Source organism: Camelina sativa, chromosome 5, assembly GCF_030686135.1.
Source record: "Camelina sativa cultivar CO46 ecotype springtype chromosome 5, ASM3068613v1".
Lineage (NCBI taxonomy): Eukaryota > Viridiplantae > Streptophyta > Magnoliopsida > Brassicales > Brassicaceae > Camelina > Camelina sativa.
In genome coordinates, this window is record NC_141884.1 from 14,794,816 (window position 1) to 14,812,617 (window position 17,802).

A 17,802-nucleotide genomic window follows, 5' to 3' on the forward strand; every position below is an offset into this window, starting at 1 on the left:
AACAAAATCCTTAGGTTTCAGCTTTTTCTTCAATATTATATGCAGTACATGTCGACAAGGTATCTCAGTCATACTCCACCTCCTACAAGCACAAGTTTTAACATTCATATCAACCCTAAAACCTTGGCCATGCTCAGTTACTTTATAATGGCCATTACCACAAGGAACTACTTGACAATATAACATGTGTTTCTGTTCTTCTGTAATGGTGGCAGCCACTTTCAAACTAAACTTTCCTTGGTGACTCGTAGCCTTCTTCTTCCTCATTGCATTACGGATCATACACTGACGTCTAAGACTCTCCAATATTTCTACTAATGGCATCTCTCGTGCTTGGTTGATGGCATTGTTGTAGGACTCCGAGAAATTGTTTGATACATCTTCACACGTTGATGCGCAAGTAAAGAAATCACGGCTACAGTTGAGCGGGTTCTTCATCATCACTGCATCATACACATCTTTGTCAAAATTCTTCAATGCTAAAATGGCTCTCTCATATTCTGCAAGATTGAAACTCTTTGCAACTGCCAAAAACAAGTCCTTAGGCAACTCTTTGCCTAGATAAACTCTTCTAAGATTTTCATAGATGTGGCGTGCACACATACAGTGTTCTACTTTAGGCAACTCTTGTTCAACAGAAACTAATAAACCTTGTAATCATGAAAACATATTAGCAAACATACCGATGAAAAAAATATCACCCAACTACTGATAAACATGAAAATAACTTACTTTTTGTCTATCTGAAATAATCGTAAATCCTTCCCCATCTATAAGATTCAAGTCATTTTTCAACAGCCTAATAAACCAGACCCAACTATATGTATTCTCTACTAGCATAATACACCAAGCAATTGGGTAGAATTGGTTATTGGCATCTTTTCCAATAGCTGCCAAGAGTTGCCATTTCACATTGTTCTTCAAAAAAATCCATCTAATCCAATGATTGGTCACCAATCTGCAAGCCATGATTTTCTGTTTGGTGCTAAGCACACATAAAACCTATCAAACATCTTTATATGATAGACTGGTTTTCACCTAGGGTATCAATTCCCTATGCAGTTGTAGTACAAAGGGTTATCAATCCAAATGGTTGTTATGCTAACAGATAGGATGCAATCAGAATCAAGCAAGTCAAGCCAAGCAATAGGGGGGGTTGGTTCTAACAGTCCTAATATAAACAGAGTAAAAGAATATAAACAAGTGAACCACACGACCTAAGCACTCGATGCAAACAATCGAGTACAGGATCGAGTGGGGTGATCGAGTATGCAAATGAACTATGAACAGCTCGAGGTATTACTCGATGCAGGTTATCGTGTGCCTAATCGGGTAAGTGGTCGAGTAAGTAAGGAAAATGCAAAGAATGAAATACAAAAGTTCCTAAGGATGGGGGTAATCGAATCCTAAGTGTTCTAGACCAATACGGATGCCTTACATGCCTCAAGCAATTATTTCCTAGACAATGAACCTCTAAAACCTTGTCACCACACTGTCGCACTAGTAACAATCAACCTTGAACATACTACCACACTGTCGCACTAGCAATATGAACAAGCAGGCATTAAGAACAATTCATTTTTGTCAGTACACTTAGACTTATCTGATTTTGTCACTCAAAGTTAAGTATACCTCTAGCATTGACCTAATCAAGCATTTTATCTACTCCTTTCGGCCTGTAGCATCGTAAACACCCTAGATCTAGTCTCAACATGTCGGTCTGTTTACCGCATTAATAACATCAACATAGAAGGAAATTTATCTATCATATCAATCAACTAAAGCATCCTAACCGATCAAGAACACCTAATCATCTATCCCATCCCTAGAAACTTGCTACACTACTCGGACATAGAAACGAATGATAAAACCATAGAAATAAACGAAAATGACATTATTAAAAAGATAGAGTAAAGTAGAAAAGAGTAGGGATAAAAGATCTAAGAAAAACTACAAATTAAAAGTACAAAAACAAGAAGAAAATGTTGAGTAGCTCAGTTCTCTCACAGAAGCTCTCGCTCTCTGGTTTGAGGGTCTGCGGCGTGCTCGTTTGCGAGCTAGGGAAAGAGGGAGTTTATATATGGAAACCCATTTGACCTAGCTTCCCAGACCTGCCCGATGGTCTACTCGATGGGGTACACGAGGCTTGAGTCGGGTAACTCCTCGGGTGGATCTTCGGGTTGCTCTTCGCGCTCTTGGATCCTCTTCGATCGTGTTGGGGTTCGGACTTGTTCTTGTAGTTCGATGGCTCCTTTGGGTACATGCTCGAGTTGTCCTTGTTTTTCCCCATTTTTGGCTCTTTAGCACCTGTTTTCATCCAATATATGCAAATGCAGAAATGCAACACCCTAAATGCTCTAAAACTTGATTCCTACAGTAAATGGTCTAAAAATGCTAAGTTAGAGGTATGAACAATGCAAAATATGGACAAAAAGGGATGATAAAAACATGTAAATTAGAGTGTTATCAGACCCCCAAACTTAAATCTTGCTAGTCCTCTAGCAAGTAAGTAAGAAGGTAAGGTTTGAAAGTGGGGATCATATTTTTTTTTTTGTTTCTTTGCTAATCTCCTAATATACATATATTCTTTTTCTTTCTTTCTAGGAGACTATAGCAAGAACTTTTTCTTTCTTTTTTTTTTACTTAGAGACTTAGAGCTAATTAATTCTAACCTTAGGGACTTTCTTTTCTTTTTTTCTCTTTTTTTTTATTCCACAACCCAACCCCAAATAAACATTCTAACCACCTATCTTTCAAAACCGAATCTATTAGCTAGTTCAAATCTAACTTAGCTAAATCAAGAGGCAATTCTTTGTCGTTCTCAATACTCTTAAGGTTTCACAACCTATAGCACAATGAAAAAGGCCTCACTCAACAATTCACAACGAGGTTTGAAAGAAAGGTTTGGGTTCATTGGTAGGACAAATGAATCGGGTTAAACGAAAAGATTGGTAAAAATGTGAAGTGCTAACCCGAATTTTAGAGTTACCATGAGCAAGTATTCAAGTTCCATAAGCAAGACAATTAAAGTTCAAATTAAATCCAATAATATAGAGATGTTATAATGTTCAAGCAAGTGGAAGAAGCATTCAATCGACACAAAGGGTCTAAGCAAAGATTTTTCATTTTTTTCCAAAGATTGATCAAGCAACAATGAACAGTGACTAAGGGCTATAGCTTCAATCCTAAGGTTTGATTTTAAACAAGGTGGTTTTAATCATTGTCCCCTAAGATGCATATGCAACAATCCTATATGAAACATACTAGACTCAATCCTAATATGTAAATGCAACTACATGAACACTCTTTTATTTTATTTTTTATTTTTTTTTGAAATTTTTCAAATTAGTTTTTTAATGCACATAGATGCAAACTCAAATGAATAAAACTAGCATGCAAAAATTTGAAATAATAAAAATAAGAAAATAAAACACAATGTTAAATACATTCTAGGACCCTCCCCCAAACTTAAATTACACAGTCCCTGTGTAAATAAAAGTTGGAAAAGAATCCAAGAAGCACACAAAATAAGATGAAACTAAATGCAATGTTATATACAAGTGTTGGATGAAGTAGGTACCTCATGGGTTGGTGAAGAAGGAGGTTGCAGCAGCCTCCATGCTTGCCAACGTATAGCCAGGGTCATCTCCGGCTTCAGCAGGTGCCGGTGTTTGCTCGTCAGAGAGCTCAGATATGCGTACAGACGACTTGCTCGGACCAGCATCCGAGGTGTTGATCGAGGGTGGGATCGCGTAGCTCATCGAGTAGGGCATCGGGTAGTAGGATGGAAATGGCGGAAGAGGCCCAGAATGATCACCGGTGTATCCACTTGCAGGGTGCATCGTGTAAGGCATTGTGTATGGCATCTGGTACGGTGGAGGAAAAATTCCAGCATAATCACCCGATTGGGTGCTCGATGGGTGCATCGGATAGTGCATCGTGAACCCCATCGGATTGGGTGTCGGGTAAGCGTCAGAGTGGCTTTTCCTCGATGCTTCTGGTCGGGTGATATCCTCCTCAGCTTGGGGCTCGTATGATGATGCTCTTTGAGGTTCCGGAGGTGGCAGTCCTCGAGTTCCTCCTAGTGGTCCGCTTCTCCCCATCCATGTAGGTGCTTGTGCCGAGGTAGGAGCTGAAGCACAACTTGCATTGTCTCGCAACTCCTTGATCTGACCTCCCATTACCTTCACTGAACCGGCAAGATCCTTCACCTTTTTCACCAGGAACTTGTTCATCTTCTTCAGCCAGCCAATTCTCTTGTGAGCTTCCCTCACTCCTACTGGTTGCTTTTGAGAGCTTGCGTACTCCTCAAAATCAAACTCCTCCGAGCTATCTCCATGTCTCTGCCTGGTCTCTTCTCTCTTCTCAGCCTCAGACTCCTCCTCCGGGTTGTACAGCTCTTCCAACGGGGGTGCGAAGTCGATGTTGTGCCCTAACCGAACCTTGGTGTATGCGACATTGGGTAAAACCATTTGAGCAGCTCCGGCGGTTGGATGGACAAACTTGAACAATGTCATGTCATTAGGCCGTTCATAGGCCAAGAATCTCGCCAGCACGAGGTAGTCCGTATTCAGCCACCTTGGTTCGTGGACCATTCCCTTTAAGGGCACATCGCATGCCACTAAGACTGGTGTTACTAGTCCCCCAATAGAGATCTCTCCGCCTCCTTCTCTCCTTTTCACAGCCCAAGATTTCAAGTACAGGAATTGATCGAGTAGCACGAACAACATACTAGTATCAGCTATGTCTCCTACTAGCGGTGTTCCATCCCTAGCACTATCCAAAACTCCACACAATGCAACATCCAATAACTGAAGCTCATGGTCGTTCACGTTCCCAGTCTCTTTTCTAGCAAAGAGAGTGCATGCGAGGGACTTGTGAAAATACCTCAAAACAGGGCTCCTTATTTGAGCATATTTGGAGCTCGTGGACATGTAGAGGTGCTTGTCTCCTATTGTCAGCCATAGAGACCTCATCTCTTCCTTGCTGACCTCCATACCTTCCCCACTACCAGCCTTGAAGCCATATAGCGTCTCCATCTTCTTGAAAGTCAGCCGGTATTCCGTGTTCCAAACGGAGAAGGTGATGAACCCGATCCCCCCATCGGGTAGTAGGGTCGGGTGGTCCTCAAAATAGTGCAGCTTCAGGGTTGAAAGGAAGTGGACCGTCTCCTCTTCATAAGCTTCTAGATGGGATCGCATCATATTGCCCAGGTGGAACATATCGAACAAAAACTCAACGTCTCTAGCGATGCCCAATTGCTTCATTGTCTCACGGTGAGGGTATCGGGTACCAACGAAGCTCATCTTCCGGAAGACTTTGTACAATCTCGCCGGAGTGTCGACTTCCTTTTGCTTAAGCCTCCGCGAGGCTTGGCGGGTCCTCTCTCTATGCTCCTCTTCTCTTTCTCTTTTCTCCTCCTCAGCGTGTTGATCCTCTTTAACCACTGCTCTCTCAACCACCTTCTCAGCCTTCTCCGAAGCCGGTCTCTTCCCCCTTGCAATTGCGGCTCTACTCCTTGATCGAGAGGTTTGGATCTCACCTTGTTCTTCTCCTCCAGCATCAGAATCGACTTCCATAGGGTCGATGATATGATCGTGGCAAGCAAGGAGCCAGAGGCTGCAGAGCAACCGGAGGTGGTGGGAAGGATCACTCGTTCAAGAGCTAAGGAGATGGCCAAGGAAGCTCATTCACTCATAGTTGACGGGTCATTCAACCTACCAAGGATCCAAGTCTTCAACATATCCACCCTGAAGACTTCACCCGGTAATGAGGACTAGGTAATTTAGGTGTGAAGCTTGTACTCTTTTTCCCATAGCTGAGTTTTGGCCCAATGGGTTTTCTCAGCATGGTTTTTAATGAGGCAAATGGATCACTACCTCAAGTTACCTAGAAATCATTACCAAAGGGGGAATAATGTACTTCTGTACTAGTTCAGCCGATCGTACTTCTGTACTAGTTCAGCCGACTTATGTATTACTACAGGTCGCCTAGACGTTTTGCTGTTTTTTCTTATTTCCTTAAAACGTCTTGTTGTTTTGGTTTTGCACTTCTTGTTGTTTAGAGTGTCGAGCCCTAGGGTGTTTAAAACCCAAAGCTACGCCTCTTTTGTTCTTCAGCGAAGAATGATGTTGTAACATGAATTGTTGATCTTTCTTCCTCAATTTGATTTCTTGAATGCGTTCTTGAATTCTGGGTTTCTAAACACTTTGTGATACAGAAACTCTTCACTTGTTTCATTCCATACAACCACCTAAACATCTATCTCCATCAAACCATTGTTTTCGTCCTGCGATCTTCACACATCATCACCCAAAATCATCTGTTCATCATCACCTTCCCTCCACATCACCTATCACTCGGTTATCAGCCTTCATCAGAGTTCAATCCTAGGGGAAATCCTATCATGTGGTATCAGAGCCAACTCTGTGCCAAAGGCTGAGTGAATTCTGAACCCTAATCTCTTGTGTTTTTGCTTAATTTCGTTTGTTTAGTTTTAGGGTTTGATTTTTGAGATTCGTTTGTGTCTAGATTGAATTTTGTGAGTTTAGGATATAGTTTGGTATTGTTCGAAATTAGATTGCACTTAGGGTTTGGTATTGTTCGATTTTCTTATAGTCTTGCTCGACATTAGGTCTGCAAGTCGTGTTTTCTTGTTTAAGATTCAGAGTCTTAGAGTTTATTTTTGTTTCTCATTCAAAGAACAAGTTACTGCGAGTTTCTTCTTTGATTTGCAGGTACAATGGAGCTATCTCCAGAAGCTATGGAAGCTTTGAATCAAGCCATGTCTAAGCAAATAGCAGAAGCAAACAAGTTAATGTCTACTCAGTTTCAGCAACAGATGGAGCAGTTCAGTAACAAGTTTGAGAAACAGTTCAAGGACATAGCTCACGCATCTAGTGCTTCAGAACAGAGTTCTTCAGACCCGCCTAGTCCGAATGAAGCTCTCCACTTAGCTAAAGGAAAGGCACACGTGGGAGCTTCCTCCAAGCACACACGGATCAGAACAGTTAATACACCTACTGGGGGAAGAGAGACTTGTTTCAATCAGAGGAGAAGCACTCAGGGTACAGAAAGAGAGCAACGCAGAACCGGCAGGGAACATATACGCCCACGACGAGCTGAACAAGTAGCTGGGCATCGAATATACATTGAGTCAGACAGAGATTATTCTGAAGGAGAAGAAGTTTCAGATCATAGTCAAGAAACAATGAGGAGAAACAGAAACAGAGATCATGGTTGGGATTATGATCCTTTGAGGCAGCAGCTGAAGCACCTCAAGATTCAGTATCCTTCTTTTCATGGAACCAATGATCCAGAGACTTATCTAGACTGGGAAAGGAAGATGGAATCAAATTTTCAGGTTCAAGGTACTTATGAGCTGAACAAGGTGAAGATAGCCATATCTGAATTCAATGGCTATGCTTTGTTGTGGTGGGAGCAGTTGGGGCTTACTAGACATTGACAGAGAGAGCCTGCTATCACTACATGGGAACAGCTAGTCACGCAGATGAGGAAGAAGTTTGTGCCTACACATTATCAGAGGGAGATTCTTAACAAGCTTAGGCGTCTCATTCAAGGCACTAAGTCTGTTAGAGACTACTATCAGGAGCTGGAAACACTTATGATCAGGGCTGATTTAAGAGAAAGTGAAGACATGGTTATGTCTAGGTTTCTTGGAGGATTGAACAGAGAGATTCAAGACAAGATAGAGCTGCAGAATTATGAAGATGTGCAAGAAATGGTACATAAGGCAGAGCTGATTGAATCGCAGATCAAGAGAAAGGGAGTGAGGTCTACATTTACGCCTGACATGTCCAAGCCGAGAGAGTTCAGTAAACCCGCCTTCACCAAGGACAACAAACCCGTGACAACCACAGTCAAAGAGGAGGATAAAATTGACTCCAAGCCCAAGAGTAGCACCTCTACAAGTCATATCAGGTGTTTTAAATGCCAAGGAATGGGACATTATTCCAGAGACTGTGCTAACAAGAAGATGTTTCTTCTTCAAGATGGAGGAGAGATTGTGCCAGTAGACAGTTCAGAGAGTGAACCAGAGCCTGAACTAGATGAAGAAGGAGAATCCGCAGTCATGGGAGAGATGTTAGTAGCACGCAGAGCTTTAAGTGTTCAGATGCATCCAGATGATAGAGGTCAGCGTGAGAACCTATTTCACACCAGGTGTAAGGTTCAAGACAAGGTCTGCACTTTGATTGTCGATGGTGGTAGCTGTACTAATGCAGCTAGTGAAGAGATGGTACAGAAGCTTAATCTCAAGACTACTTCACATCCAAGACCTTATCAGCTACAGTGGTTGAACAACAAAGGTGCTTTGACAGTCACGCAGCAAGTGATGGTGAAACTAGCGATTGGGAAGTATGAGGATGAGCTGCTTTGTGATGTCATTCCAATGAAGTCAAGTCATATCCTTTTGGGAAGACCATGGCAGTTCGACAGAAGAGTGTTTCAAGATGGCTATACCAACAAGCAGTCATTTGAGTTCAAAAGACGCAAGGTCACTCTTCTACCACTTACACCCAGCGAAATTTACAAGGACCAGCTTCACATGAACCGCAAGGATACAGAGAAAGTGTCTCACAGCCTGTACATCAATCACAGCGAGTTCAACAAGCTATTTGAGCCAGAGACGACCACATTCAAGTTTGGGTATAAAGAGACACTCACCAGCACTAAGCCAGCAGAAGAGCTTCCACGCGAGATCATAGAGGTTATAGAGGCGTACAAGTATGAGTTTCCAGAAGAGATATCTCCAGGTTTGCAGCCACTACGTGGGATAAAGCATCAGATCGAACTGGTACCAGGTTCAGCTCTATCGAACAGACCAGCTTACAGCACCAATCCAGTAGAACCTAAAGAGCTTCAGAAGCAAGAAGAAGAGCTGATGAGCAAAGGACACATTAAAGAGAACCTCAGTCCAAGTGTAGGTAAGGATAATGTAGTCACAGATGCATTGTCCAGGAGGTACACTCTCATTTCTATTTTATCTTCTAAGCTAGTAGGACTTTATGAGACTGACCTCGATTTTGCTGAGAGCTATGGCAAATGCCATAAGTTTGCTTTTGAAAACTACTATAGGCAAGATGGGTATCTGTTCTTAAATGATAGATTGTGCATACCAAGAGGATCCATGAGAGAGATGCTGATCAGAGAAGCTCATGGAGGTGGACTAGCTGGACATTTTGGAGTGTCAAAGACTCTGCTTGAACTGCAAGATCACTTCTATTGGCCTCAAATGCAGAAAGACGTTGAGAAGGTTTGTTCTAGGTGCCATATCTGCAAAATGGCGAAGGGTAAGGTACAGCCTCACGGCTTGTACACTCCTCTACCGAATCCTTCTCGACCTTGGACTCAAATTTCAATGCATTTTGTTCTTTGCTTACCTCGAACCAGAAATGGTAGAGATTCTATTTTTGTTGTGGTTGACAGGTTTAGCAAGTTGGCTCACTTCATTGCAAGTCACAAGACGGATGATGCTGTTATTGTAGCTAACTTGTTTTTCAGGGAAGTCATAAGGAGGATCAATGACAACGCATATCAGACTGATCTTCAAGGTAAGTATACCATATCATCAACAGTCAATATTTCTGACTTGCTCTCTTACTATGCAGATTCCGATTTGAGGAAAAATCCTTTTGAAGAGGGGGAGGATGATATGATCGTGGCAAGCAAGGAGCCAGAGGCTGCAGAGCAACCGGAGGTGGTGGGAAGGATCACTCGTTCAAGAGCTAAGGAGATGGCCAAGGAAGCTCATTCACTCATAGTTGACGGGTCATTCAACCTACCAAGGATCCAAGTCTTCAACATATCCACCCTGAAGACTTCACCCGGTAATGAGGACTAGGTAATTTAGGTGTGAAGTTTGTACTCTTTTCCCCATAGCTGAGTTTTGTCCCAATGGGTTTTCTCAGCATGGTTTTTAATGAGGCAAATGGATCACTACCTCGAGTTACCTAGAAATCATTACCAAAGGGGGAATAATGTACTTCTGTACTAGTTCAGCCGATCGTACTTCTGTACTAGTTCAGCCGACTTCTGTACTACTACAGGTCGCCTAGACGTTTTGCTGTTTTTTCTTATTTCCTTAAAATGTCTTTGTGTTTTGGTTTTGCACTTCTTGTTGTTTAGAGTGTCGAGCCCTAGGGTGTTTAAAATCCAAAGCTACGCCTTTTTTGTTCTTCAGCGAAGAATGATGTTGTAACACGAATTGTTGATCTTTCTTCCTCAATTTGATTTCTTGAATGCGTTCTTGAATTCTGGGTTTCTAAACACTTTGTCATACAGAAACTCTTCACTTGTTTTGTTCCATACAACCACCTAAACATCTATCTCCATTAAACCATTGTTTTCGTCCTGCGATCTTCACACATCATCACCCAAAATCATCTGTTCATCATCACCTTCCATCCACATCACCTATCACTCGGTTGTCAGCCTTCATCAGAGTTCAATCCTAGGGGAAATCCTATCATGTGGTATCAGAGCCAACTCTGTGCCAAAGGCTGAGTGAATTCTGAACCCTAATCTCTTGTGTTTTAGCTTAATTTCGTTTGTTTAGTTTTAGGGCTTGGCTTGTGGAATTCGGACTCCACTCGCTACCCGAGCAGGGACACAATCAGGCGCGTCGAGTATGGTGTCGGGTTGACCCTCGGGTTTACCAATTCCCTCTTCCCAATTTTCCGTTATTACTTTTTTTTTTTTTTATAAAATTGCAAAAAATAGAAAAATTAAATAAAAGAAAATAAAGCAAATAGACTAAAACTAAAAGATACCTTTGGGACTTCCTCCCAAGTGAGCTTGTTTAGAGTCACTAAGCTTGACTCTTCATGCTCCTTAAGCATGGGATCCATGTGGAAAAGGTTCTGGAATACTCTCCACTACAGTAGGTTGGTTCAAAAGTTCCCCCAGATTTTGTCCAGGTTCCATGGCAAATGTGGTGTTAACCTCTTCAAGATGTATCTTTTTTCTCTGTTTGGTCCTAGTGGAAAAAGCTTGACCATCTACCGTTGGCCTCTTAACCCCCTCTTCACCTCAAACTCCATCTTGAGGTGTTCACCATGTTCTATCCTGATCTTGCCTCGTTTCACTTTGATCACCGCACCAACTGTTACCAAAAATGGTTTTCCTAGAATCAGTATCATCCGGTTCCTTGTTAATATCTAGGATCATGAAGTCGGTAGGCACTTCCAGTCTCCCAATCCTTAGGGGCAGATTTTCTAAAATGCCAATCGGATGCCTTACCGTTCTATCGGCTAGAACCAGATATTGCTTACTTGGTTTGAAGTCGGTGAATCCCAGCTTGTTAGCAACTGAAAGTGGCTTGATGCTAACCGAAGCTCCAAGATCACACAAGCAGCTATTGAAAATCTGAAATCCTATTGAACACGGCAATATAAAAGAGCCAGGATTTTCAAGTTTTTCCTCAATTCTTACCTCGGGATCCAAACAAATTCCACTTCTCAGAATTTCAAATCTGATCTCCTTGACATCCTCCTTAACCTCATTCTCCAATCTAGCTGCTTCCTTTGCAGCTTCCTGCTGAAGCTCATGTAGGGGCAAAAGCTTAGATGGTGGAGCTTTGCGCTTAGTCATTCGCTCTGCAAGCGCTTCCAACTGGATGTCAAGTGCAGTATTGAACCTTTCCTCCAACTCCCCTCCTACCAGTGCAGGTGGTTGAGGCTGATCTCCTTTCTCAACATCTACTCGATGCATCATCCGATCAACATCATCGTGTAGGTCATCGGGTTTCACTTTGGGTTGTTCGTCAGTTTGTGAATCTCGAACCAGTGCTCGATCACCAACTTGATCAGTCTCATCGGGTGAAGGCTCGGGTTCATACTCGGATATATAGTATTCGGCCTCATTCTTCATTGAGTCATCCACATCCTCCCCATCTTGATCATCACTGTCCCCAGTGAGGTAGTCCTCATAATCATCATCTAGGAAAATGGCTTGAGCAGTCGCATAATCCTTGGGGTTTTGAACAGCTTTACCCGACAGTTGATTGATCTTTGGCGCGGATTGGTTGTTGTGGTGGCCTTCCAAGTATCGAACCTTTGTGTTGAGTGATTCGTACTTAGCATTGAGGTTATTGTATCCTGAGATGATTTTGTTGCTCATTTCCGCAAATCATTTCGCGATGTCCATAGAAGCTGTAGCCTGTTGCTAAATCATTTGCTGAATAAGACCTCGTAACTCGGCTTCTTGTGACTGGTTCTGTGGACCTTGTTGTTGTTGGAATCCTGGTGGATGGTTGTAGGTGCCTTGGTATGGTTGCTTAGGCGCATAGCCTTGGTTGTACTGGACAAAAGGCTTCTGTTGGGTCTGGTTCCCTTGAACTGCAGATGGGTAGGTTTGGTCTTGAGGATTTGCAACATTCGGGTTCCGATAAGATAGATTTGGGTTCGGCTTGAAGTTGTTGTACCCTCCTTGGTTGTTGATGTAGTTAACATCCTCTAGCTGCATAGTCTCCCCATCTTGCTGTTGAAACTGCTCTTCCTCTGATATAGCATGGACATGCTTCTGCTGGTTGAGGAGCTGATCGAGCTTGTCATTGAGGGCTTTCATGTCCCTCTTGTACTTGGCATCTTCCTCTCCTGTATATCGCACAGAGCGATCATATTCCTCATTGTAGTTGCCATCAGATTGAGCCAAGTTCTCAACTAGGTCCCAACCTTCATCAACATCCTTGTTGAGGAAGTTACCATTGCTTGCGGTGTCCAGCAACATCCGTATCTTGGGGGCCACTCCTCGGTATAGTGTGCTCAGCAATGAAGCATTACTGAAGCCGTGATGTGGACATCGAGTTGTGTACCCCTTGAAACGTTTCCAAGCTTCTTTGAACGTTTCGTTATTCTTCTGTGCAAAGCTGGAAATTTCATTTCGCAGCCTTGCGGTTCTGGAGTTTGAGAAGAATTTGGCCAGGAATGCCTTCTTGCACGCTTCCCAAGTGGTGATGGACTCCTTAGGGAGTGATTTCTCCCAAATGTGTGCTTTATCTCCCAAAGAAAATGGGAAAAGCCTTAGCTTGAATCCATCTTCACTGACTCCATTTATCTTAGTTAGGCTACAGAGCCTATCAAATTCATCCAGATGATACAATGGGTCCTCCATTGGCAGTCCATGAAATTTGTTGCTCTGTATCATCTGGATGAGACTACTCTTGATCTCAAAGTTGTGGTTCTGCACAGCTGGTGGCACAATGCCATTCCTCTGAGTGTGAGTAGTCGGAGCATCTCCTGCTCCTATGTTGGTCCTTGCTTGAGGAGCTGGTGGACCGTTCTCATTATTCATCGTCTCCTCAATGGGTGCTAATTCCGGTTGAAGTTGTTGTTGTCTGAGTAGCCGAGGTCTGTCGATGTTGTCGATGAAAGGACTCAGGTTCTGACTACCTCTGGATCGTGTTTGCATGCACAGGCAAGTATCCGAGTTTGTACACGAGGATCAACTCGATCAGGTGATCGAGTGACGGGTCGGGTGGGCGCTCGGGTTTTGGTACCTGAGATTCAAAACAAACAAAGACGAAAGCAAACAAGTCAGTATCCGAAACAAATATAAACAAACGAACTTGATCTAGCAAGTCCTGAAATCCTAAACGTAGCAAAATAAACAACCAAATGGCAACGGCGCCTAATTGATAGACTGGTTTTCACCTAGGGTATCAATTCCCTATGCAGTTGTAGTACAAAAGGTTATCAATCCAAATGGTTGTTATGCTAACAGATAGGATGCAATCAGAATCAAGCAAGTCAAGCCAAGCAATAGGGGGGTTTGGTTCTAACAGTCCTAATATAAACAGAGTAAAAGAATATAAACAAGTGAACCACACGACCTAAGCACTCGATGCAAACAATCGAGTATAGGATCGAGTGGGGTGATCGAGTATGCAAATGAACTATGAACAGCTCGAGGTATTATTTGATGTAGGTTATCGTGTACCTGATCGGGTAAGTGGTCGAGTAAGTAAGGAAAATGCAAAGAATGAAATACGAAAGTTCCTAAGGATGGGGGTAATCGAATCCTAAGTGTTCTAGACCAATACGGATGCATTACATGCCTCAAGCAATTATTTCCTAGACAATGAACCTCTAAAACCTTGTCACCACATTGTCGCACTAGTAACAATCAACCTTGAACATACTACCACACTGTCGCACTAGCAATATGAACAAGCAGGCATTAAGAACGATTCATTTTTGTCAGTACACTTAGACTTATCTGATTTTGTCACTCAAAGTTAAGTATACCTCTAGCATTGACCTAATCAAGCATTTTATCTACTCCTTTCGGCCTGTAGCATCGTAAACGCCCTAGATCTAGTCTCAACCTGTCGGTCTGTTGACCGCATTAAGAACATCAACCTAGAAGGAAATTTATCTATCATATCAATCAACTAAAGCATCCTAACCGATCAAGAACACCTAATCATCTATCCCATCCCTAGAAACTTTGCTACACTACTCGGACATAGAAACGAATGATAAAACCATAGAAATAAACGAAAATGACATTATTAAAAAGATAGAGTAGAGTAGAAAAGAGTAGGGATAAAAGATCTAAGAAAAACTACAAATTAAAAGTACAAAAACAAGAAGAAAATGTTGAGTCGCTCAGTTCTCTCACAGAAGCTCTCGCTCTCTGGTTTGAGGGTCTGCGGCGTGCTCGTTTGCGAGCTAGGGAAAGAGGGGGTTTATATATGGAAACCCATTTGACCTAGCTTCCCAGACCTGCCCGATGGTCTACTCGATGGGGTACACGAGGCTTGAGTCGGGTAACTCCTCGGGTGGATCTTCGGGTTGCTCTTCGCGCTCTTGGATCCTCTTCGATCGTGTTGGGGTTCGGACTTGTTCTTGTAGTTCGATGGCTCCTTCGGGTACATGCTCGAGTTGTCTTTGTTTTCCCCATTTTTGGCTCTTTAGCACCTGTTTTCATCCAATATATGCAAATGCAGAAATGCAACACCCTAAATGCTCTAAAACTTGATTCCTACAGTAAATGGTCTAAAAATGCTAAGTTAGAGGTATGAACAATGCAAAATATGGACAAAAAGGGATGCTAAAAACATGTAAATTAGAGTGTTATCACTATACCATCATCAGTAGTGATTGTCCTCACTTCCGTAGTTGATCTTGGATTTTATCTTGACAAACAGAAAGAAGCAACGATAAATTAAGAAGTAAATCATCAAACTATAAACTTAAAAATTTACATACATTTAGAGAACTTACTCTTTTAGAGCTAAACGGTAGTCTTTTAGTTTAACCTAGCAAATTGCTCATTTGCTCATCTTGAATGATGGACAATGCTTTTGCTTTGGCTTTTCAGCACTGGTCACTTGAAACAGTCAAGTGGTACCGCTCCTCCATTTTTTCTTCTAGTGCCTTCGGCTTGAACTCTGGATTTGTCCTAATCTCATCTAGGAATAACTTGGCCATAATCCCATCTTTCACTATCTTGATATACCTGTCTTTGATACATGAATGCTTCCCATGAATTTTTTTAACCTTGTATACTCTTGATGAGCTATCTATGGAGCAGTAGATTCTGAATTTGCAAGTTCCATCAAGTGAACATTTCACTTCACATTTTTCAGATCTCCACCTAGTGAACTTCACATTTTCTCCTTCTTTAAGCGTATAATCAATCACAGCATCCTTGAACTAAAGTATGCTGTCAAAAACCTGATTTATCCTAATCTCTCCACTGACCTTTTTATATCTAACATGTTGGTGATCATCCTCACAGTCTGAATGCAGAGGAGTACCATCAGAATTGTAAACCTCATTTTCATCACCACATCCTTCTACATTTTCCCATTCATCACCTTCACCACAAGCTCTATTATCATCACCTTCACTATCAGCTATATTGCCGTCAATAGCACCTTCTTTCTCCATCTTTTTCTCCAAGAAAGTATCAACAGCTTTAGTGTAATTTGCAGCTATACACATTCTCTCAACTCCATCAGTTCCATTACACATTATCTTCAGATCCGACAAACTCTCAAATGGAAGTTTAAACCAAATCCTATGCTCAGACAAAGATAACTTCAACGAATCCACCAAGTTCTCCAACATTGATTCCGGTTAGCTTTCAAGTTTGTGAATCTCCCCTCCATCATATGTAACAACACTGCTGCTTGAGACATTAAACTTGTCGTTGTGGTAGATTTGGAAAGTTGCATCAGAGCTGAAAAAACCATAAAAAATCCTAGTTTTTTAGATTTCTCGACATTCTATCGAACAATTGGTGTTCAAGAATTTTACATTAGGTCTAATTGAATAAAAGCAGTGTTTTCAGACCCGCACCGGACCAGCCGGTCGAACCGGTTAACCCGTGACTCGTTCATTATGCCGGTATGTGTTTAGCTCTAAAACCATGATGTTAAAAAACCAGGAAAACTTGGATAAACTCGGTAAAAACCGGCGACCCGCCTTAATTAACCGACCCGCCGGGTTTTGGGTTTCATATATCAAACGCTTTTGACATGTAACTCGCACAGATCTATTAGTTTTTCTGTAAAAAATTGATAAAGAACAGTGTTCTGGGTTTGAGTTGAAGTGAGGAAAAAGAGGAAAGGTTTGAGACGGGGATTTGATTTGTTTTTTATTTTATCGATTGAGTTTAGACAATTAAGAAGATAGAGAAGAAACCATTTTAATTAATTTAATATATATTATAGTATACTATATGATAATTTTTTTTTTTTGGTTAGATCTCACTAAAACTAAATCTTATACATATATGTATGATATATATATATATATATATATATATAATATGCTGTCAAATATAAACATACCAAGAATTAACAATTTTAAATATGTTAATTAGTTCTTATTTAAACAAGTAAACACTTTTTAAAATAAATTTTTTATATATATTTTAAAAAATCAAATATAATTTGATATCTATAAGTTGTATAATATATATATATATATATGTTATTGACCCGCGGTCAATTTGGGTTGACCCAGTGAACCGGTGATCCGGTGACCTTCGCGGTTCAGTATTCGGTCCAAATTTCAAAACATTGAATAAAAGTAAAAAAATTAAAGAAACGTTTAGCCAATTCATCAAAACAATATCAAATTTGAGTGGTCAATGAAGGTGTTATTGACTCGTGAGGTCATATTACTACATACACGTGAAAATGATTCGTGTCACTACTCTTACTAAAATAATACAATTGTACATCAAAATTTGTTTTAAAACTCAAGAAATATTGAATGAATTCGATCAAAATATCTCTAAAATTAGAAAGAGAATTCTCTCATCTTTCTCGAACAGATCCAAGTGTCAATTTCAAACTCTCTTCAACAGCCAATATTGAGATTATAAGTTTTGTTTGCTCTACTTCCAGATAAATGAAGAATGTCGGGTTAAGAAGATGAGTAAAACACAAAAAGTTGTAAAAGTCGAAAAAGGCGATCGTCAAAAAAGTTGAGTTTTTTCTCTTTTTTATTGGCGACAAAAAAGGTGATTGGCTTCGTAACCCTAATCGCCGCCATTTACCGGCTTCACGCCGGTAGATGAGAATAACACGATGGCAAGGAATACGAAGAAAAAGAAAAAGGGCTCTTCACGATCTGGGACAACCCTCTCAGGTACTTCTCAGTTTGCTCGCATGGCCTCGACGATTCCTACCCACCAAAAAATCCAAATTTCGCCCCTCTCCTTCCCCCGTGGAGATTTCTTCTGTCGAGACCACTGCTGGTGAAGTCTCGAAACCTACAGAGATCTCTTCTCCTCTCCCCGCGGACATCTCGTCTCCAGATCTAATCC

The 17,802-nt window shown here is 41.5% G+C and overlaps 1 protein-coding gene, 1 non-coding gene and 1 pseudogene across 2 annotated transcripts; 1 reads left to right on the forward strand and 2 right to left on the reverse strand.

Moving 5' to 3' along the window:
• Positions 1-657: 657 nt before the first annotated feature.
• Positions 658-16,366, reverse strand: LOC147943766 (uncharacterized; annotated as a pseudogene).
• On the reverse strand, positions 3,582-7,141 carry LOC147943767 (uncharacterized). Its single transcript, XM_087452059.1, has 4 exons — positions 7,072-7,141; positions 6,893-7,019; positions 4,396-5,511; positions 3,582-3,711 (listed from the first exon to the last, which is right to left on the reverse strand). The coding sequence occupies exons 1-4, from the start codon at positions 7,139-7,141 to the stop codon at positions 3,582-3,584; spliced, it is 1,443 nt and encodes a 480-aa protein (XP_087308185.1).
• LOC147943768 (small nucleolar RNA R71) lies at positions 12,803-12,909 on the forward strand. Its single transcript, XR_015558682.1, has one exon. It is a non-coding gene; the product is annotated as a small nucleolar RNA R71 (small nucleolar RNA).
• Positions 16,367-17,802: the final 1,436 nt, after the last annotated feature.

Bases quoted from the DNA above. Each gene is read 5' to 3' on its own strand.
- LOC147943767 (XM_087452059.1), bottom strand. From the start codon at position 7,141: ATGCCCAGCTACTTGTTCAGCTCGTCGTGGGCGTATATGTTCCCTGCC. The intron at 7,020-7,071 runs GTACCCTGAGTG...TTCCCCCAGTAG, and splicing joins TTCTGCGTTGCTCTCTTTCT to GTGTATTAACTGTTCTGATC. The intron at 5,512-6,892 runs GTGAGCTATGTC...ATCAAGGAGTAG, and splicing joins TGTTCTGAAGCACTAGATGC to AGCCGCAATTGCAAGGGGGA.